We start from the raw sequence: 22,451 nt of genomic DNA, 5'->3' as shown, positions 1-22,451 counted from the left end.
TTCAGTGAATCGGAATTTGCGAACAGTGGCACATATTTAGGCTATGTTTGCTTGCACTCAACATCTTCTGATATGTAATAACAATAATTGTTGTGGTTTAACATCCCAAAACCACAATATGATTCTGAGAGACGCCGTAGTGGAGGGCTTCTGAAATTTTGACCACCTGAGGTTCTTTAACGTGCATCTAAATCTAAGTACACAAGCCTCAAGCATTTTCGCCTCCATTGAAAATGCGGCCGCCGTGGCCGGGATATGTAATGGCAACATAAAGGGTGGAGCTAAGTGTGGCCACTGCAACAGGTGATTTCAAGGTTATGCACTAAGGTAAAGAAGGGGGCACGTCTCTGTGAACAGCTCAGAGAGGAACAGTCTGTCCCTCTTGCTTTGATAAGTTGGCTTTGCTGAACTAGGGAACAAATGTACAGCAGCTCAAGGTTGTGAGTATTTAAAGGGACTGTCTACCATCCTTCATCGCTTTTCTGTCTTGTATCGCAATACAAAGCATACCCCCTGAAGGGTCTAACCTTGCAGTGATTTCTCTAGAAAGTGAGTAGAAATTTTTAAAACAGAGTTTTTCGATCTGCGTTCGGTCTTCTTCCATTGGTGTGAGGATGCCCACAAACACTGGTTGGTGGATGCGATGACAATTGTAGTGCCGGTGAAAGTCGAAAACTGGAACCACATGCAGTTTTTGCAGGCTTCATTAGGTTGTGGGATCTGAGACGGGTGTTTAATCGCCGCTCTCGGAACACACGGAAGACAGCAGACGCGGTCGGTTCAACGCACACTTTCTCGTTTATTACCCATTTCTTTACATACGGCGAGCTCGCCGGCCGTATCCTATTACAAACTACCGTAAAATTCCGAGCAAGCGCCCCCCCTGGAGTTAGCGATAATAACCAAGTTAAAGGTGGGGGGCGCTTGCTCGGACTTTCTGCAAAATTCAAAATGGCGGCGGAAGTTTTTTTTTCTTTTAATGAAATTGACAAACACGGGTCATAGCGATGCACAGAATGATCAAACAATTTATTCCAGCATAGCTTTAATCACTCTGAAATCCGTCAAAGGAGTCCTCAGAGTCTGTATCGAAAAATAGGCTGCAGCATTCGGCCTGCAGCCCATCGCGATGTTCCGGGGGAACGGCGCCAACGTCGGACAGCCGGCCATGCAGACAGCCTTCCTCTGAGCCATCCAGCGCGTTAGAGATACCACAGCCCTTGAAGCTCTGGGCAACGGTTTCCTCTGACACAGCTTCCCATGCCGCAGCCACGAAATCCAGGACGTCTTGACGCGACGGCTTCCGCAGATTTCCTTTCGGTGTTTTTTCAGCCCTACGCATGAACTCCTCCCAGCTCCTGCGAAGGTTTGCTTTGAACGGCCGGTTCCAATACACGTCCGCCGGCTGCAGTATGCTCGTGCAGCCAGCCGGAACGTATTGCCACGCCCACTTCTTGTCTTGTTTTGATGTATTCAGGTTTGACCGGCAGGAACGGTTATCAACGCTCGACGCTGTCCGCGAAGTAATGTTCTAGAAGCGTCGCGATCATAGTAGATCAGTTTGTTAAGATTGCGCCCCGCACGCGAATGTTCCAGCTTTGTCTAGAGATTACGCCGCCACCAGCGATATTGCTGGAAAGTTCGATAGCGCCTGTATAAAAGCAGACACGCGTGACCGCTTGTCAGTTGATCGACGGACGACGCCCTGTTCGCCGCTATCATTGTACAGCGTGTATTGCTGTAGTTATAGTTCTCATTTTCCGGCCACAAGTTCGGCCAAATAAACAGTTTCATCCCGCAAACGCCGACTGCTGTCTTCGTCGACGTCACGACCACGTGACATCTGGTGGAGGTGCTGCTTCTTCCATGATCCGGACGCCCCCGCGAAGCGCTGACCCAAGCCCAAGCCGCGAGGAGGACGACAGCAAAGAAAACCCGGATCGTCGAACAAGCCGCAGGCAGAAGGGACTGCAGCCAGAGCACGGGCTCCTTCCCGAAAAAACCAGGCAGCCCCAGGTCCCAACACCCACCGCAGCGACGATGACCGACCCCGTGCAGCCTGCGCCGATCCTACTCCGGCAGCCCAAGGAGCCGCCAACCTTCCGCGGGTCGTCATTCGAAGACCCAGACACCTGGCTCGAGACTTTCGAAAGGGTCTCAACATTCAACAACTGGGACTCCGAGGACAAGCTGCGACACGTTTACTTTTACCTTGAAGACGCAGCAAGGACCTGGTTCGAGAATCGGGAGTCCACTCTTCGAACTTGGGACGCCTTTCGAAGCGCTTTCCTGCAGACGTTTGCAAGCGTCGTCAGAAAAGAAAGGGCCGCAGCCTTGCTAGAGACGCGGGTTCAACTTCCAAATGAAAGTGTTGCCATCTTTGGAGAGGAAATGACCAGACTGTTCCGCCACGCCGACCCAGCCATGCCTGAGGACAAGAAAGTCAGGTTGCTCATGCGAGTGGTAAAGCAAGAGCTCTTCGCTGGGCTGATACGGAACCCGCCCTCGACAGTCCAAGAATTCATCTCAGAGGCGACGACGATAGAGAAGACGCTGGAAATGCGCAACCGCCAGTATAATCGCCGTTCGATTCAAGACAGCCCAGCTGTTCATGTCGGCTCCGACGACCTGCGTGAAACGATCCGAGCGATCGTGCGCGAAGAACTGCGCAAACTGTTACCCTTACCACAGCCTGAAGTTGCCTCGATCGCTGACATCGTCCGAGAGGAAATACAGCAGTCTCTGGGCACCTCCGAGTCAGCGCAGCCACAGCTGCAAGCAGTGAGCTATGCCGCTGCAGCCCGACGCAACGCCCCCCCTCCTCGTCCACGTCAAGACGCCGCGCCACCCCAGCAGTTCCGCCGCCAGGCACCACCGCCGCCGCCACCGACGTCATACCGCCCGCCAGCCGGCCAGCTATACACGCCGAGGAAGACCGACGTTTGGCGCGCCCCCGACCACCGCCCACTCTGCTACCATTGCGGGGAAGCTGGCCACACTTACCGCCGCTGCCAGTACCGACAGATGGGACTGCGTGGGTTCGCCATCGACGCGCCGCGTCCACAACGAGGGGAAAGACCACGCGACATCGCCGACTACCTCGCGGGAACGCAATGGACACCCCGACAACCTTCCCGTTCGCCGTCGCCAGGCCGCTACGTCTCCCCCCAGCGCCGACCATACACTGGCCCAACGCGAGGCCGGTCACCTAGCCCGTATCCGGAAAACTAAGGGCAGCAACCGATGGAGGTGCGGTTGCTGAACGACGAAACTTTGAAGATCCTCCGCCGTCGACGACGACGCCGCGACGAAGTTCCGAGCCCCCGCCGCACGCCGAACGACGTCCTGAAGACGCAACTTTGCGACCCGTGGAAGCAGACCTGACGACGCAACGCGGAAGCAGCGGTGCAAACCGACGTAGCCGTGACCCGACGCCGCGACGTACACGCAACGCAAGACGGCGGACTAGCGACCTCGACGTACTATTCGACGGACACAACGTTACCGCTCTCGTCGACACTGGGGCCGACTATTCCGTCGTCAGTGGGTCATTCGCCGCGAAGTTGAAGAAAGTTAGGACTGCTTGGGAAGGTCCTGAAATCCGCACCGCTGGAGGTCATTTGATAACGCCGGCTGGAGTCTGCACAGCAAGAGTCAGCATCAGTGACCGAACCTATCCTGCGAGCTTTCTTATCCTGCAGCACTGTTCCAGGGACGTGATACTTGGGATGGACTTCCTAAGTGAACACGGTGCCGTAATAGACCTCAGATCTGAGTCAATAACACTAACCTCAGAAAAAGCGCTGCCGCCACACACGACGCCAGGAAAGCCCGTATTGAATGTGATAGAAGAGCACGTCACCATTCCGCCTCTCTCCAGCATCATCATTTCCGTCGGCACCGAAGAACACGCAGACCTTGAAGGTGTCATCGAGGGCGATCAGCACCTACTTCTCAACCGTCAGATTTGCGTCGCAAGAGGCATAGCCGAGCTGTGTGATGGCAAAGCAAAGGTAGTGCTGACAAATTTCAGCCATGAATATAGGCACCTCAACATTGGTACGACGGTCGCCTACATCCACGAATTCGTGGAATCCAGCAATGCTCTCGCCCTCTTCGATGCTACCGAACCTGCTTCGACGAATCGACGAAACCAACCAGATTTCGATGTTAACCCGAGCCTCCCGAAGCACGAGCAAGACCAGCTAAAAACCCTGCTCCTACAATTCAAGGACTGCTTCTCGTCGTCGTCACGAATTCGACAGACCCCAGTCGCGAAACATCGCATCATAACAGAAGAAAGTGCCCGACCAATACGTCAGAGCCCGTACCGAGTTTCGACGCGAGAACGCGAGGCCGTCAAGAAACAGGTCGACGAAATGCTACGCGACGACATCATCCAGCCGTCCAAGAGTCCGTGGGCGTCACCTGTGGTGTTAGTGAGGAAGAAGGATGGAACCCTACGTTTTTGCGTCGACTATCGTCGCCTGAACAAGGTCACGAAGAAGGACGTGTACCCTCTCCCACGAATAGACGACGCCCTAGATCGACTCCACAACGCCAAGTACTTTTCGTCGATGGACCTCAAGACCGGCTACTGGCAAATCGAAGTCGACGAGAGAGACCGAGAAAAGACTGCCTTCATAACACCAGACGGCCTGTTCGAGTTCAAGGTCATGCCCTTTGGTCTTTGCTCGGCGCCCGCGACTTTCCAACGCGTTATGGATACAGTACTGGCCGGCTTGAAGTGGCAGACGTGCCTTGTGTACTTGGACGACGTCGTTGTGTTTTCCTCAAACTTCGACGAACACCTTCGACGCCTTGAAGCTGTACTTCAAGCGATCAAGACCTCCGGACTCACCCTGAAGCCTGAAAAGTGCCGCTTCGCGTACGAGGAGCTCTTGTTTTTGGGTCACGTGATCAGCAAGAATGGTGTTCGCCCGGACCCGCGGAAAACAGCTGCCATCGCTGCCTTCCCGCCACCCACCGATAAGAAGGCCGTACGCCGTTTTCTCGGCTTGTGCGCCTACTACAGACGCTTCGTCAAGGAATTTTCACGAATAGCCCAGCCACTAACGCACCTGACGAAGACCGACGTGCCATTCAAGTGGGAAACGGCGCAAATCGAGGCATTTCAACAACTTAAACGACGCCTTCAGATGCCTCCAATACTAGCACATTTCGACGAAGACGCCGATACGGAAATCCACACCGACGCAAGCAGCCTAGGACTCGGCGCCGTCCTCGTGCAGAAGACTGACGGGCTGGAGAGGGTCATCAGTTATGCTAGCCGGTCGCTATCAAAGGCAGAAATCAACTATTCGACAACGGAAAAGGAGTGCCTGGCCATCATCTGGGCTACATCGAAGTTTCGCCCCTACCTCTACGGCCGGCCCTTCAAAGTTGTGAGCGACCACCACGCCTTGTGTTGGCTAGCTAGCTTAAAGGACCCTTCCGGTCGCCTCGCACGGTGGAGCCTACGACTGCAAGAATTCGACATTCACGTCGTTTACAAGTCCGGAAGAAAACACTCTGACGCCGACTGCCTGTCTCGTGCCCCCGTGGACCCGCCGCCGCAAGACGACCAGGATGATGACTACTTCTTGGGAACCATAAGTGCCGACGATTTCGCTGAACAACAGCGATCCGACCCGGAACTCAGAGGCCTTATGGAATACCTCGAGGGCAAGAACGCCGTCGTTCCGAAAGTGTTCAAGCGAGCACTGGCGTCGTTTTTCTTACGCAACGGCGTTCTCCAAAAGAAGAACTTCTCGCCACATCGAGCCAAATACCTTCTCGTGGTGCCTCCAGAATTGCGGCCAGAAGTCCTCGAGGCCCTGCACGACGACCCGACAGCAGGACACCTCGGTGTTTCCCGAACGCTGGCAAGAGTACAGGAAAAGTACTACTGGCCGCGCCTTGCCGCCGACGTCACTCGCTACGTAAGGACATGCCGAGACTGTCAGCGACGCAAGACACCGCCAACAAGACCAGCGGGCTTTCTTCAGCCGATCGAGCCACCTCGGCGACCGTTCCAGCAGATCGGGATGGACCTCCTGGGGCCGTTCCCAACGTCGACTAGCGGTAATAAGTGGATCGTCGTAGCTACCGACTACCTGACCCGCTACGCCGAAACAAGGGCCCTACCTAGAGGCAGTGCTGCCGAGGTAGCGAAGTTCTTTGTTGAAGACATCGTTCTGCGTCATGGCGCCCCAGAGGTCCTCATCACTGACAGAGGTACGGCGTTTACAGCGGAGCTAACTCAGGCGATCTTGAGGTACAGCCAGACAAGCCACCGCCGGACCACTGCCTACCACCCTCAAACCAATGGCCTCACCGAGCGGCTAAATAAGACCATCGCCGACATGCTGGCCATGTACGTTGACGTCGAGCACAAGACGTGGGATGCCATCCTTCCGTACGTGACCTTCGCATACAACACCGCTGTGCAAGAAACGACGCAGATGACGCCGTACAAGTTGGTCTACGGACGGAGCCCGGCAACGACGCTCGACGCCATGTTACCAAACGTGACCGACGAGGAAAACATCGACGTGACCACCTACTTACAACGTGCCGAAGAAGCTCGACAGCTCGCCCGCCTGCGCATCAAGTCCCAGCAGTACACCGACAGCCGTCGCTACAATCTTCGACGACGCTTCGTGGAATACCAGCCCGGCGACCGTGTTTGGGTCTGGACGCCGATACGCCGACGTGGGCTTAGCGAAAAACTCCTTCGGCGATATTTCGGGCCATACAAGGTTCTTCGACGCCTCGGCGCTCTTGACTACGAGGTCATCCCGGACGGCATTACGAACTCTCAGCGACGCCGCGCACGACCTGAAGTCGTCCATGTCGTGCGCCTTAAGCCGTTTTTTGCGCGTTAGCGAACCTGGGGACTCTACTTTTCCTTTGTTATTGTAATGTATTTATGTATGCACTTGTTTTTTTCTCTCTTCTTTGTTCTTTCACAAGCATCGGGACGATGCTTTTTTTTCAGAGGGGGGCAATGCCACGCCCACTTCTTGTCTTGTTTTGATGTATTCAGGTTTGACCGGCAGGAACGGTTATCAACGCTCGACGCTGTCCGCGTAGTAATGTTCTAGAAGCGTCGCGATCGTAGTAGATCAGTTTGTTAAGATTGCGCCCCGCACGCGAATGTTCCAGCTTTGTCTAGAGATTACGCCGCCACCAGCGATATTGCTGGAAAGTTCGATAGCGCCTGTATAAAAGCAGACACGCGTGACCGCTTGTCAGTTGATCGACGGACGACGCCCTGTTCGCCGCTATCATTGTACAGCGTGTATTGCTGTAGTTATAGTTCTCATTTTCCGGCCACAAGTTCGGCCAAATAAACAGTTTCATCCCGCAAACGCCGACTGCTGTCTTCGTCGACGTCACGACCACGTGACAGTATGCAACGTCCGTCTCCCGTTCGTCCAAAGCATCCCTTGCTGCCTGCGTCTTATGAATAGGCGCTTGGTCCAGCACCAGCAACCGCCTCACGTCGTCGGTGTTAGGGCCCCAAACCCTCGACAGCCACTCCTGAAACTTGTCGGAGGACATCCACCCGTTCTTGGACGCAGTCACGCGGACATTTGCTACAAGAAAAAAAAAAGCGGTTAGCGCAATCTCGCTACCCCACGATTAAAGAGAGAAACCCACCTGGCACTCGAAGTTTCATAAAAGCCTTGGTCGGAATCTTGCCGCTCGGCTCCTTCAAAATGACGAAGGCCGGGAGTTTGTGGCCCGATGCGCAGGCAGTCAGTGAAACTGTGAAACCTCGCCGGGCACAACCAGTATTGGTGATCCGTACCGAACTTTCCCCGATGTTGTTGTTCGTTCGGGAAGCCGGACAGTCCATGCGAACCATTGTCTGATCCATGTTGGCCATATTAAATGGTGTGTAGCCGTGACGCAATCGCAACTCGTTCACGGATGACCGAAAAGCACATGCTGCTTCTGCGTAGTCATCTGGCGTCTTCTGGCTTTCGTTTGTTGCCTGTCGCATGGAGATGCTAAATCGCTGCTTCCACCTGGCAATATAATGGGTCGAAGCGTGGAAGTTTCCTAGCTGCAGGCTCCTGGCTATACGCAAAGCCTCTTCTGCGAGCAGCCTGTTACTCACAGCGCGTCCAGCACTTCGCTCGCGCTCAAAAAATTCGAACAGGGCGTCGTCCAGCTCCTCACTAAACACAGGAGCACCGTTGCTCAGCTTGCGTCGTAACTTTGACTTGCCGAAGTTTTGTTGCAGCAAGCGTTCGTACTTTCCATCCCACTCGCGGATCCGCTTCCGATCGATGTTGAAGTGCCGCGAAGTCTCGTGCACATTTCGTCCAGCTTGGCGATGCCACTGCACCACCTCGATTTTCTTCGCAACCGTGTAGGAACGCATCATCGGCAGCTGACCACAATGAACAAATGGCGACTGACGAGTACGACGTGACCACGTTGACCACGTTCACACACACCAAGCCTAATGCCTACGGCTACGGCTAGAGCGATGGCTAGAGACGCCAGTGTTGTGTGGTGGCGCCAGCGTTGTGTGGGCGGAACGGGGGGGGGGGGGCGCTTGTTCGGAAAAGGGCGGCAATTTGAAGTTGCCCAAACTAAGGCGGGGGGCGCTTGCTCGGGTGAGGGCGCTTGCTCGGAATTTTACGGTAGTTACTCGCTAAAACTTATACAGTAGAACCCCGCTGTTACGTTCCTCACTGCTGCGTTTTCCCGGCTGTTACGTCGTTTTCCGCCGGTCCCGGCATAGCTCCCATAGGATACAATGTATTAGGAACCCCGCTGTTACGTCGTAACTGTCGGACCGTTCCCGTATGATACGTCGCGAAGTGTGCCCGGAGCCGACCGAGTGACTACCAAAGAGAGCGGCCATGGCGCATTTTCACGCAGCTTGGCCTCGTTTGACCGTAATATTAGCCGCATGAGAGGCGCAAGCAACAATCTTTCAATTGATGCAAACAAAAGCATGGCCTTCGAGATTCAAATTGCAAAGATGGCGTCTATGACGTAACTGCTCGCGAAAGCAAGGCCTTCGAGATTGGCATTTACTATTGACAAAAGCATAGCCTCTGAGATTTGCATTGCACAAACATGGCGTGTATGACGTAATTGCTTGCGAAAGCAAGGCCTTCGAGATTGGCATTCACTTCTGCCATCGCGTTGGCGTAGACTCATCATCATCGTTATTTGTCGGAGAACGGGAGGAGTTCGAGCTGGTTGGAGCTCGCATGGTCGTGCGTGCGGTTCGCGGTCGGACTCGCCGCGCCGGTCGTGATTGCGTGTGCTTAGTTTTTTCATGCCTACAGCTGTTGGTGTTAAAAAAATCACATACGTTGATTACATTTCTGTGGATAAGGCCGTCCTAAGCTCCGCGTTTCTATCCATCGACTAGATCGCGGCTGAGCGCACCAATTTTCGTGCTGCTCGTAAGAATTGAAATAAAATTCTGTACCACTAAATATTTTGCCGTTTTTCCTGTTTTTCGGCTCTTACGTTTCCCGTCTCTTACGTTTATTTCCTACGGTCCCTTCAAAAACGTATCAGCGGGGTTCTACTGTATAATGACAATGAATATCCGGATAACATAAGACACACTCAAGACACATAAGACATAAAATACACCATAACACAAGACAGCATAAGACAAGCAATAACCGCGAATGCGGCGTCACGAGGACGCACGACTCACCACTTCGAGGGGCCCCGAGGGAAACGAGCCGCGGTATCGTCCCCCTGCGGGACCCACCGCGGGAGCCGCTGTCCACGCCAGCCGCCAAATCCCAAGAGACTTCCTTCTTCCCGCCCGGCGGCCGCGGCGGCCTCGCTCGCTTCTCTCTGATGGCGTGGCCGTCGCTTACGCGCAAACCCCAACACTCGCGAGCCCAGCGCCACTGCTGCCAACGGTCTATCCGCGAGGCGCGCGTGCGCCATTAGGCGCAGACAACTTTACAGGGGCTGATAGCACCCCCACATCCCCCCAACCTTAATTCAACACATATCCCGAAAAAAAACTTGAAAACAAACAGCTACACAAGCTCTACGACAGACAACACATGTGGCCTAAATGTCCCTAAAGAATGTCCGTGCACCGCGACACAGCTGCTGGTCGACACCGCTGCACTGGCTCGACGGCTGGGCCTCAGTCCCGGAACTGCAAAGGCGACGTGACCGTCGGCGCGAGAGAGCGTCGCTCGCACCGACACGTCCTCCGGTTGTGGGCAACACTCACGAGGGCTCCAGCTTGAAGGCAGCTGCGCAGGTCACAGGCATGTCCATTGCCCAAGATGTCTCGACCGCATTCCTGGCCAGCGGCGAAGACGACGTGCAGGGGACAGCCAGCCACGGGTTACGTCAATCCCGCTGCGTACATTCAAAACACTCGACAGAACGATGCCGCAGGACAAAGGGAAGGGAGCCACGGGCGCAGCGCCCACGTAGCAACGGCTAGCAATGATATCGGCGGTGGCAGACGACAAATTTAAGTGAACCAATGTTGCTTTTCTTAATTTGTGCAAACGCAAGCTAAATTAAACGAGGGAAGCAGAGTGCAACACCTCATCGCCACGATCCAACGGGTTGTGTCCCCCCACGCGACAGGCGGCTCCGCAGAGCCTTAGGCCTAACGAGTCGCTCGACAACAACCGGCATCCAAAACGAGCACCCCGCACAGGCGCAGAGGAGGCAGCCACGAGGAGACATCAGCTCTGTGAGGTGGCCCTACGCGCTCGCTGCACACAGCAGCTTACCGAGCAATCGGCGCCCATCGTCCCGGGCGATGTCACGACGCCCCGGCGTCGAGCCGCAATACCAGCAGCAATGACACCCGTGGCCCCTGGCCACCCGGCTACACAAGCCGCGACTCCCAGAGTCAAAGAGACAGAAGAAACTATTTACAGAAACCCGGACCACCTACGAGGCTTCCGTACTCGCTCGCTTCGGGCTTGTTACAATCCACGTACTCTATGCCTCGCTCTCCCATGATGCGGACCACATGGCTCGTACTGAAAACTCAACGACGTTCTTAAAAAAAAAATGAACCACTTCCGAACAGAAAAAAAGAACTCTTAGCGTGCCAACGTGTTCAAACATGCTACAACAACCAATCTCCCCACTTGCGAACAGCAAAAAAAAACACCAGCGGGCCGACAAGTTCAAACATGCCACAACAACCGATCTCCTCGCTCTCAAGAAAGCACGCCGCCAACGATAGCGATGACAATCCCCCCCTAGGCCTACTCTAACCCGGCTCACACAAAGGATGCCCCAAACCATGAAAGCTGTCGTCCGATGCCCCAAGAGCCCCACGTTGGGCGCCAGTGTGGGATCTGAGACGGGTGTTTAATCGCCGCTCTCGGAACACACGGAAGACAGCAGACGCGGTCGGTTCAACGCACACTTTCTCGTTTATTACCCATTTCTTTACATACGGCGAGCTCGCCGGCCGAATCCTATTACAAACTAGTTACTCGCTAAAACTTATATAATGACAATGAATATCCGGATAACATAAGACACACTCAAGACACATAAGACATAAAATACACCATAACATAAGACAGCATAAGACAAGCAATAACCGCGAATGCGGCGTCGCGAGGACGCACGACTCACCACTACAAGGGGCCCCGAGGGAAACGAGCCGCGGTATCGTCCCCCTGCGGGACCCACCGCGGGAGCCGCCGTCCACGCCAGCCGCCAAATCCCAAGAGACTTCCTTCTTCCCACCCGGCGGCCGCGGCGGCCTCGCTCGCTTCTCTCCGATGGCGTGGCCGTCGCTTACGCGCAAACCCCAACGCTCGCAAGCCTATCCGCGAGGCGCGCGTGTGCCATTAGGCGCAGACAACTTTACAGGGGCTGATAGCACCCCCACAAGGTTTTGTTTAATAATAAAACAAATACCGTAGTGGTCGTTTAAAGCACACAAACTGTCAAATAAAATATTATTACCACAGTCTCTCCAGCTTTGTTTAGTCAGCCTGAAAAACCACCGCAGTCGAGCGGAAAACTTGGTCTGTCCCAGCAACACTGGTGCACCGGCACTGTGAAACGAACTGTAGTGGTTCTACTCATGCCAAACGTGCAACTAAAACGAACATGAGATGTGCTTGACAGAAGAACAGAAGGTCCCGGCTGTTTTTCAGTTATGTTTAGGTGTTCTGTGTTGCATATGCGACATGACAGCCTACACGGACGCCTTGGTGAAGTGGAACCTGAAGGCAAAATCTTCTTCAATGTAGAACCTCGGTGAATACTGCTATGCACTTTACGCATGATTACTCACGGGCATGGTTCAAAAATTCCCTGAAGCCAGTCGTGCTGTTCTATGCCCAAGACGGCTTCTTTTTTTTCTTTTTATTGTAAGCGGCGCCGGACGCAGTGCTCGCGTGGCTCGCGTTTCTCCACCGTAGGCAGATAGGCAAATGCGTCGCTGGCAGCGCCACCGGGCGCCTCTTTGAACGCTTGAGAAAAAAAGCAAAAATTGCTCTCTGATGCAAAGGAAAGCTGCCAAAAGTGCATAAAATACAATGTTAAGTTATAATATATTTGTTTTCAACAAAATAAGTCTACCTGTGACAGTTTTTTGCTCCGACCACTGGATTGAACCACATCTCTGTTGGGTGACGCTAGCGCTGATACTTTCATGACTTTCAAAGCCAAATTAAAAATATGATTAATTTTTTATTTGGATAAAAGCATGCTCATTACCACCAATGTAACAAACAATCTTCTCATTGCCAAAAAAATTTTTCTGGGCGCTAGACAGTCCCTTTAAGCAAGCCAGCAGTCCAGCGTGTCTACCTGGCAAGCAGTTGCCAATCGCATTAGCAACAACAAGCAGGTGCCAAGCTCTTGTGTTTACGTTGGTGCACCAGCAAGTTGCATCATTGTTATGAGCATATACAGCATGCAGCAGACTCCACGTCTAATAAAGGGACACTAAAGAGAAACAATCAATTGGTTTAGATTGATAAAGTGTGCTCGGAGAACTTTTGTGCAGTTTATTTCACCACCATAGGTTTATTATTAGAGGAGAAAACCAAGTTCAAAGTTTCATTTTTAAATTTCGCGCCGAACTTTGTCATTCGTGACGTAAAAGACTTCAAAGAGCACTTAATGTATTTTGGCGCCACTGGCTCGACGAAATTTCCACAAACTCGTTATGTCAAGTCTCTGGCCCCCTCAAAGGACAATGTACTTCAATTTAACTGATTAGGAACTACGTAGGCCCAAGCAGGCGCCGTCAAAAATATGTGATGTCACGGCAAATGGTGCGGGATTTCCAAGGTGGCGTCGCCACCTGTATTTTCTTCTTGCGCGTTTTCTCGCTTATTAAGCGTCTTCGCGCAGAAAGCGTGGTGTTTTTGGTATCGTGGAAGACTACTTTACTAATGCGAGGAAAATCGTTTTGCTCTTTAGTGTCCCTTTAGCATGCGATGTCAATGAATCTTGACAGCTGCACAGCTATCCTGGGTAGTTTATTTTATGTTTGTTACTCTTCATACAACGACAAACCTATTTTTTATATGCATGATAGGCTTTTGTGTAAAAGTAGAGCTTAACCTTGATATAACAAAGTCGGTAAGATCAGCAACTTTGTTACATTGAAACTTCGTTAAATTGAAAAGTTGTCTTTTTATGGAAAGTATGGTCGCCAAGGGATTGATTCTTATATGGAAAGTGCTGCAAAACCAGTATGAAAAAAAGTAAGCGAGCAGCTGTTGTTCATTCTCAGCATTGCAGAACGACAGAGATAGAAAATGCATTGTACTCATAGTCAAATATTCGTTCTGCTTGTACCAAAACTAAAATCACAGAATTCTCAATGCACCAAATAATTTCACTAGGCACCTGCAAATGTTTCTGCAAACACAAATGCAGCTGGCTCCCTCTAACACATTTCAAACTCCTATTTATTTATATGTAGATTGGGTTGACTGAAGGATGGACCGATAAACACAGCAATAACAGCACTGATAAGGGCACACGCTCCAAAGTCGTTCAGTATAGAAAATTCAAAATACAGTGAACTGCCCATTTTTCAGACATGCTTGAAAATTTGTACGCTGTTGCGGCATCCTCACAAAGCCCCGTAGAGTCTGGAACGTCTGAAATGTGTGACACTGAAACTCTTGGGTAGCCGATTTTTCTGACTTTCTGCTCAAATTGTAGGTCCAAAATGGCATTAATTGAGGGTACCACCTCTGCCGCGTTGATCATCTCGGGTTCTAACCAGTGCTTTTGCAAGTTGATCCATTTTCGGCCATTGTGGATTCTAAAAGTCAGCTTTGCCGCATTGCCAAGGTGGCATGGGGTGAAGCATACCAAAAAATCTGAGATGCGACCACTGTCACAGCGTAGTGCAGCAATGCTTTCTGGATAAGCACTGGAAATGCATGCAGGCATGATAGCGGCAGGTGGCAAACACACCAGTATGAATTAATTGCCGACAATGTTATTATGATAAGCAGCTTCAATTAACTTTTTGGTAGCTGGCCAAGCGCAGTTATTTAAGCGTACTGCACAAACGCAAAGCACCGCTATTGGCTGCTGCCTCTATTGTGCAAGACCGCTAAGTGTGCCACATAGACGTGTTCCTTTCCGGAACAAAAGTAGCTCGCCATCACCGCACCCGTGTGCAGTCAGGATTGTAGTGGGCACGACGAACAATCTCACGGGAAACACTTGCATACCATACAGCAAACGCCCTGGCAGTGGCAGCAGGAGCTTAGTAAGCAATGTGCTGCACACAATTAGGAACGATTGGCTCCACACAGCAGCAAATGCTGCGTTTCAGGGAAGTGGCAGAGACACAGTGTCACATCGCTTAAATGCGCACACTCATCTGGAAAAGCCAGACGAGTCGTCGGCTCTCCTGCCACAGCTGTTGCGTTTTGTGTCATTGTTCCAAAACGCTCCTTGATATAGAAGCTGTGCGAGTGAGCTGTAACTTTTTCCATGCTTCGCTGGGATTGGTGATACTCATCATAAGTTGTAAACTTGCAATTGATGGTTGGCCCTTAGTTGAATGATTTTCCCATCAGGCACCGAATGTATCGAGTGCCTGTGCAAGCACTGAAATGTGCGATAACTGTACTGGCAGGACCTGAGAACGATTTCAAATGTGGTTGCAGCGATCTGACTGCTTGAGCAAAGTAAAAAAAGCGTGAATTCATTTTTCTGGAGGATTTTGTCATCTCTTGGGAGTCCAAAAAATCGGGCGTTGACTGTACAAGAAATCAAATGACTGCCCTCAAATCAACGAGGGTAGCGATTTAGGTATATCAGTCGGCTTGGTGATTGAAAATAAAAGTGTTTGTGGTCAGTAGCTCCAGTGTGTGTATCTTTCTTCCCTTCGTCCTTGTCTTTTCGCGCCCACATCTAAGAAGCCTCAAATCGAATTTTGTGGGGTCATGTGTCCCTAATTCGGTCGGCTACTGCGCTATGCCACGCCACCAATGGCAGAATTCGAGGCACCTGGGCAGAGGAAGTTAGCACCCCATGGTTGCCTGTTTCATCCAGTTCACTGATTACATTGTTGCCATAGTAACGGACAGTGTGGCACTGCAAATTTAGAAGAGGGGTGTAACTAAAACAATGTGCTGAGATAGGAAAGGTTCACCCCTTGAATGACACTCACGAGTGGGCAGTACGTACAAAACGAGGCTGTCGACGAGGGCACACAGGCGAAAATAAAAAGCTTCCACATAAAGACAATCCTTGTGTGTGCATTTCTCTATGCTGAGAGGCCACAGGCAAGAAAACATCCAGAACCCCTGCTGTGTCTTGTAGTTGCAAAGCTTTCTTTTTTCAGCAACAGTATCTGTTTACATTAGTATAAAACATGCAGAAACAGAACAGAACATATCTGAAGCAAGATTTTGTGGCAGTAAACTAAATGCCAGATTTGTTCTTAAATAATTATGAACGACTGCTTGGTGACACCACTTCCGTCAGAAATCCAAAACAATTTTTGGCTTCTCATGAAAATGAAAGCTTCAAATGTAAATGAAGCCCCTGTGTCCAGAGAATCAGTTGGCAACTGCAGTTGATTCAGCCTGATTTTTGCTTTCATGGTGTGCTCTGACTAATTCACCTTTGCTCCACAGTGTGACAGCTTCTTGATGAGCTTGTTTGGTAGAGCGATCCCTCTGGCAAGGCATTAATGTCAAGTTGAATTGCTTAACCAGGACGAATCATTGTTCAGTGCAGAATGGTGGCCACTTAGCTGGTGGAGCTTTTTCTCTTAATTCCTGGCAACATTGCAGTGTCAGTGCTACAGGGTGCTGCGTATGCTGTGCAGGTGAGTGAAGAGCTCATACGTGTGGCCATCCTGTGGCACGAGCTGTGGCACGAAGGCCTGGAAGAGGCCTCTCGGCTCTACTTTGGGGAGCGCAATGTCAAGGGCATGTTTGCCACCTTGGAGCCCCTGCACGCCATGATGGAGCGAGGGCCACAGACACTGCGAGAGACATCTTTCCACCAGGTTTGTCACCTGCGAAGGCCATCATAGGTGGGACACTGTTAAATTGGATGTCGGCACTGTACTGATGCATTGAATATTGCAAATCTGTTCTGCACAATCCCACAAGGTGGCAGAAGGGTTGGGAAAGGGAATATTGACAACCAGCTGTTTGTAGCACAAGGCTACAACGAAATCCATATGGATTTCCCAGAGAGAAAGATTAGTCGTTGACGAAAAATTCGTCTTGGTCTGGTGATCGAATCTGGAGCCAACGCCCGGGTGATTTCACAAGACTAGGCAAGTCCTTGCCTCATATTCTTAAATTATTCATCCTCGTGCTACCAATTGCTACCATCCTGGTTAGCTCAATCGGTAAAGCGACCACCTCGGAAAGGCATTGCTCTCGGGTTCGATTCTTGGACCAAGAAAAATTCTTTTTCAACAAGGAAGCTTTCTTTCTGGGAAATCTAGCTTTGGTCCACAAACAAGTGGTTGTCAACATTCTGTTTCATACTGATGTACGTACAGTGCGGTTTTTACAACCTGTATTTTTCTTAATCTTATATTTTGGTTTTTGTGGTTTATCAATACATCTGATATAAGTGAATGTTTTCTTCCCACATTTTTTTTTCTTCAACACTATGTATATTTTTCTTAATCATCTTTGTGTCATGTATCTCTTTAACTGGCAGCGCTGCGTATAATGGCAAATCATTTATGTTTTTCCAAGACCCCTTCCCATCTACCTACATAGTGCCTGCTTTTAAAAGGGCCTTAGGGTATGTGAATTTGACAAAAAAAAGAAAGGCTTTTTGGCATTCGCTTTTACTGTTTACTGAAAGTGCTTTAAGAGTGCACTCAAATTCAAGGTCTTACGAAAGAAGGGGACTGGGTGAAGGGCTCGTCTCTTTTTGTTAGACGCAACCCGATGAGACGAACAGACAGTGAAGCCAAGGCAGGTATAGGAGACGTTATCTTTTTAACTGCAGCATAGTAATTACCGTGTAAATGTGGCGAAATTAAAGCGGATGAAAAGACAACACTGTACGGCAGTAGGGACCGACCTCCAGAAAACGCGTATGATGCTCTACGAATTGAGTTACAGCTGCAGTCGTCCACTTTATCGGTTATTTCTGTGCATGGAAACCCAGTAAAGGGGACAAGAGCACGACCACTGTTGTAGCTCAATTGGTACAACATCGGATGCGTTACCTGAAGGTTGTAGGTTCAGTTCCTAGCAGCAGCAAGTGGTCTTTTCGTCCACTTTGATTTTTTTTACATTTACATCATAATTACTACACTGCAGTTAAAAAGACTACAAATAACGTCCCCTATACTTTTCTTCACTTCACTGTCTGTTGGTTTCTTGAGGCAGCAAGCTCTCTCTAAGTAGCGCATTACCAAGCTTTCTATTCAAATTCTATTTATTCGTCATATTTTGCTAAACATTTTACAAAGTTTTAAAATCTCAAAGTTAAAAAAAATATATTAAAATTGTGATAGAGAATAAGAATAATGAGAATGACTCGTCACAGTCATTGTCATGTGGTGCCTGCCTGTCTCATGACCTAAATTTGAAGTCTTCTTAATGAGAGTTCATTAGGAGATGCTTGAATATGTGCATAATCCAAAGAATGTGCAGGATTCTTGCATTAGCACAATGTTGGAAAACAAGAGGTGCAAGCAGCATGAAGGGATAAGCTGTGTTGTAAATTCGGTTTGAGCAACTTCTTTGCAGGTGACGCTATCAGTCAACAGATATTTCTTGTTCACAAATGAATGGGATGGGGCTTTACTCAGACTTGGCCGGTGGGGTGCATTGGTGCAAGACGAGCGTACCTGGACGGGGCAATTGTGCCATTACTAATTTTTGGGTGTATCATTCACAAGCACCTCCCGGGAGATTACTTCTGTATGTTCTACCCCTCACTTTTCATTAGCAGAGGTCATTTCATCTTTTCTCAGGACAGGAAGCTTGGGATTCCCCTCAGAGCGTGTAAGATAAACGGAGGCGCCATTTAAGAGAGATGTCCACTTTTTATTAATATAAGTATAGGCAGAGAGTTTCCATTTTCCCGCAGGGGGTAGGGGCCGCACTAGCTCTTCCACATTTCTCTCTCTCACTTTCTCTCCACACACACACACACACACGTGTGTGTATATATATATATATATATATACCGTATAAACGCGTGTAAGGGCCGCACCCCGTTTTTTTTGAAGTGCATATTCTAAAAAAAAAAAATCCGCGTAAGAGCTGCACCCACACTTTCCTCAACCAATACGTATTCAAAATGCGCGCGCGCGTAAGCTTCTAGGCGTAGTCGATAGATGGCGCAAGGAAACGCAACCATCATCATCGTCACCAGAGTATATAGATATATATTTTTGGATTTTATTCGTGTTAAGATGTTCGTGAAGTGGGCTAAAAATTTTAACTTTTTATTAGTATTCATAGACCCGCCAACTAAAGGTTAAAGCAGGATTTTATCTTTAGCTTCTCACATCTCTATACAAACGCGCTATTGGCGCTATTCATATCGGCATTAGCATCACCAACTTTGGCATGGCTAGAGTGACCTACTTCGTAAGGAAATGCCAGCAGCACTAAAGAAAAGAGAAGAAACTGAGCCAGGAAAAAGAGACAGGAACAGGTAGGATGCTGGTCTCTTTTTCCTGGCTCAGTTTCTTCTCTTTTTCTTTAGTGCTGCTGGCATTTCCTTACGAAGAACTATGTACCAACTTGCCCAACAAGCCACCCTAATGAAATAGAGTGACCTAGAATAGGGGGAGTGTCCAAAGCGCCGCGCGAATACATGAGAGGAGCGAGGGCCTTTTGCGGTGAACTCCCGCGCCGCGGCGCTGCCGTGCCGGACCCGTGGGCTTTCTCCGCGGCAGAAGCCGCGTCAAAGCGGCGAGCGTCTGCTACGCGCGTGATATTTTGGCCGCTATTAGCTAAAATTGCGGAAATTTGGGCAATATTTAATACTGCGTCACTGCAACATAATACTGCAGCGACTCATCACACAGAGAACGCGTTTGCTCGTTTGTGTGGTGTGAAACGGGGATTTTGTATATATCCTTTCAGCCGGTTTGTCACCGTATTGTCCACACTTCCGCGGCTGTTTGAGGAACGCATCCTGCACACACTTCATCGTGAGAAAAAGGCGCTTAACTAACTTTCGTGTGGAATGACGAACGTAAACTTGCTGCAGCTGGAGAGAATAAACTGGGGATATATATATAACCAGGAGGACGTAGCACATATACACACGTAGTAACTAGCTCATGCATGCTAACGCGTTTGCACCTTTCATATCCTATCTTTTATTTCGTGCATTCGATATGTTTTACAAGGCTGCCTCCAGCGCTCTGCTGTTTCAAGCCATTTCATGCGAAGCCGAATGTGCCAATCGGCGTGGCCGCGGTATCAAAAGTAAAAAATTACTCGCGTAACTCGCGTCTTGTTCACTTGGTATACACGAAAATTGGCACGGAGGGGCACGAATGTACGTATGCCCAACACGACCGGTACGTCATGGCATCACTAACTTGACATCTCATATATTTTGAAGAACTAACCACATAGGTAAAATTTGTATACGAAAAAATTACATGAAAAAGAAAATAAACACGGTCGCTTGTGTATTCGCCTGAGGCGACTCAAAAACGAAAGATCTTTTTTCGTCAGTCGATGCATTGATCCTCCCTTGCCCCTCTCCGAAAGCTTTCTGCACATAACGTGGTTTCGGACTGCCGGCAGGATCGAAGGCATTGCAAGCTTTCTGCACCTCACCTGCTTTTGCATTGCCTCCGTGATCAGCCTCCGATCACGGAGGCAATGCAAAGCGACCATGTCATGTGATGGCGTCTTCATATGACGTCACGTTTAATGATGTCATAGTGACGTCACAAGTTCTGTTGACGTCATCGCGTGATGATTTTGTGCATCACTCGTGTTGGCTACGCGGGACGCCGACGGTCAATTTTCGTGTTTGATGAGGCACCTAAGGCTTTAGCCTTAAAAAAAGACAAACCAAAGAAAATGAAACGATAACAATGCAAGATCGTGTATGCTTCACTTCATGTTACGAGCGATCGCCCGAAAACAAACGTGATTCTCAGTTCAGAGCCGCTGATTGCACGCGTCTGCGGGACAAAAGAGGCTTGCTTTACCGGTCTGGTCATATCTCTTTATATTTACTTATTCAAGAGATGAGCAGACTCGCTATTTAAGTTCTCCGGAGCTTCAGCACGAAATTGTGGTGGACGCATCTCGCACGAACGTTTCATACTAACGTTCAGCGATCCAATGCAACATATATATATATATATATATATATATATATATATATATATATATTATCGCATGTTGCATTTTTTCAGGCTAGGTACATAAGGGATCTCTGCATTTGAACAATTTTCTGAAGCGATTGAGATATTACACTTCTATTTGTCAATTTCTTACCGTATTTTCATTCAGGCAGCTTGTACAGCAAGAATGGGGGCATTTGTAACTTTGTTTCATGATATCGAGATATTTGTAAAGCATTTTCTATATTACGCCGTTTATGCGAAAGCTTGTGGAATAAGGTTAGTTTACCTGGCATTGCTTTTCTTTCAAATGTTTGCGCACGGTGAGCTTTGTTGTACACTACCTCAGAAGCAATAATAAGCCAACAGCAGTGCGGTTGTATGGCCGTCTCTTTTTTTTTTTTTTTTTCTTTGCGTCTTCCCGGTTTGCTCCGTCCATAATAAAGAGCTAGTGGAGGCTAATGAATTGTCGAATGAAGCGGCGTGGATATGGCTAGAGAACCAGTGGCGACCATGAGTAAAAAGCTCGTAGTGTGAAGCGGTCACTGCGCGAAGTATTTCAGCTGACTCCGCGTGCACTTAACTTTTTTTTTTTATTACTCTTAATTCATGCATGCGTGGTGCTATTGGTCGATTACTCGTGCGAATAAGGTTTTTTTTTTTTTCGTTCTTTGCTTGTGCGTGTCCGTTTTGCGCGTTTTACACACGCACCAACGTTCACGAACTCAGTGACCGGAACTAGACTATGCTGATGCCGCTTGACACATGATTTTTTGAATTCTGTTGTTCCCCCAGCACTACGCTTAAACACAACGCTTAAAGATGGATAAGCACCATTCCGCACCGCTTTATAAAAGTTAAGTAGACTTCAAGTGCCCTGTGTTGAAACGCGGCGCAAAAAACTACAGCGTGTAGCAGACGACCCTCGCTTTCCGCATGCTTCCCGAGCGCGGAAAGCCCACGGGTCCGGCGCAGCAGTGGCGCGGCGCGGGAGTTCACGGCAAAAGGCCCACGCGGGAGCCGGCGCTTTGGACACTCCCCCTATTCTAGGTCACTCTGGGCATGGCGTTCGCGTCGTTCGCGTTGTTCGGTTTTTGCAGTTCAGCCAGCCGTTTGCTGTAGTTTTCTGCACTGTTCGATGACCTTCGTGCTAGCTTGTTTTCTACTCGGCGTTCATGTTTTGGCAAGATGGGCAAGTACCTGAATAGCTACACGGCTGGCTATAAGTTGAAGGTGATCGAGTATGCTCTCGAGCATGGGAAACGTGCCGCCGGCAGAAAATTCGACGTTGACGAGAAGTGTGCTCAAAAGTTGGTGTGCTCAAAAAGAAGCCTTGCGAAACACCAACAGCACTAAGCGCGCTTTCTGAGGAGAGCAGTGCAAGTTTCCCGATTTGGAAGAAGACTTGCTCCGCTATGTGACTGAAGTGCGGAATGATGGTCTTGCACTCACAACGGACATGCTGCGTGTGAAGGGACTAGCCTTGGCGACTGTACTTGAGTGGATCCCATCTGCGTGGAGCTCGGTGTCGACGGACATTGTGTCCCGAAGTTTTAAAGTCGCCGGGATATCTAACAGCTTGGATGGCACGGAAGATGACTGCATGTGGGGTGACGGCGCTTCGCAGCACACCATCTCATCTCGGACTCCAAGTCTGAGGACT

At 49.9% G+C, this 22,451-nt stretch overlaps 2 protein-coding genes across 2 annotated transcripts in view; one reads left to right on the top strand and one right to left on the bottom strand.

Annotated features, from left to right (window-relative positions):
* Positions 1-22,451, top strand: part of LOC119389355 (serine/threonine-protein kinase mTOR-like) — a gene marked incomplete at its 5' end in the record, with an annotated part of 128,912 nt that overhangs the window by 64,302 nt on the left and 42,159 nt on the right. Inside the window, 1 exon segment of the mRNA XM_049414409.1 lies at positions 16,313-16,495. Within this exon segment, the coding sequence (XP_049270366.1) occupies positions 16,313-16,495 (183 nt within the window).
* LOC119389356 (pogo transposable element with KRAB domain) lies at positions 1,045-8,398 on the bottom strand. The gene is made up of 3 exons (XM_049414408.1): positions 7,666-8,398; positions 7,408-7,601; positions 1,045-1,450 (listed from the first exon to the last, which is right to left on the bottom strand). The coding sequence occupies exons 1-3, from the start codon at positions 8,396-8,398 to the stop codon at positions 1,046-1,048; spliced, it is 1,332 nt and encodes a 443-aa protein (XP_049270365.1). The 3' UTR covers position 1,045.

Source organism: Rhipicephalus sanguineus, chromosome 4 (assembly GCF_013339695.2).
Source record: "Rhipicephalus sanguineus isolate Rsan-2018 chromosome 4, BIME_Rsan_1.4, whole genome shotgun sequence".
NCBI classification, from domain to species: Eukaryota; Metazoa; Arthropoda; class Arachnida; order Ixodida; family Ixodidae; genus Rhipicephalus; species Rhipicephalus sanguineus.
Note: the sequence above shows the minus strand (reverse complement) of the source record. Positions and strands in the feature narration are given on the sequence as shown.

Bases quoted from the DNA above. Each gene is read 5' to 3' on its own strand.
- LOC119389356 (XM_049414408.1), bottom strand. From the start codon at position 8,398: ATGATGCGTTCCTACACGGTTGCGAAGAAAATCGAGGTGGTGCAGTGG. The intron at 7,602-7,665 runs GTGGGTTTCTCT...TTTTTCTTGTAG, and splicing joins TATGAAACTTCGAGTGCCAG to CAAATGTCCGCGTGACTGCG. The intron at 1,451-7,407 runs GTGGTCGTGACG...CAAGACAAGAAG, and splicing joins CGGACGTTGCATACTGTCAC to TGGGCGTGGCAATACGTTCC.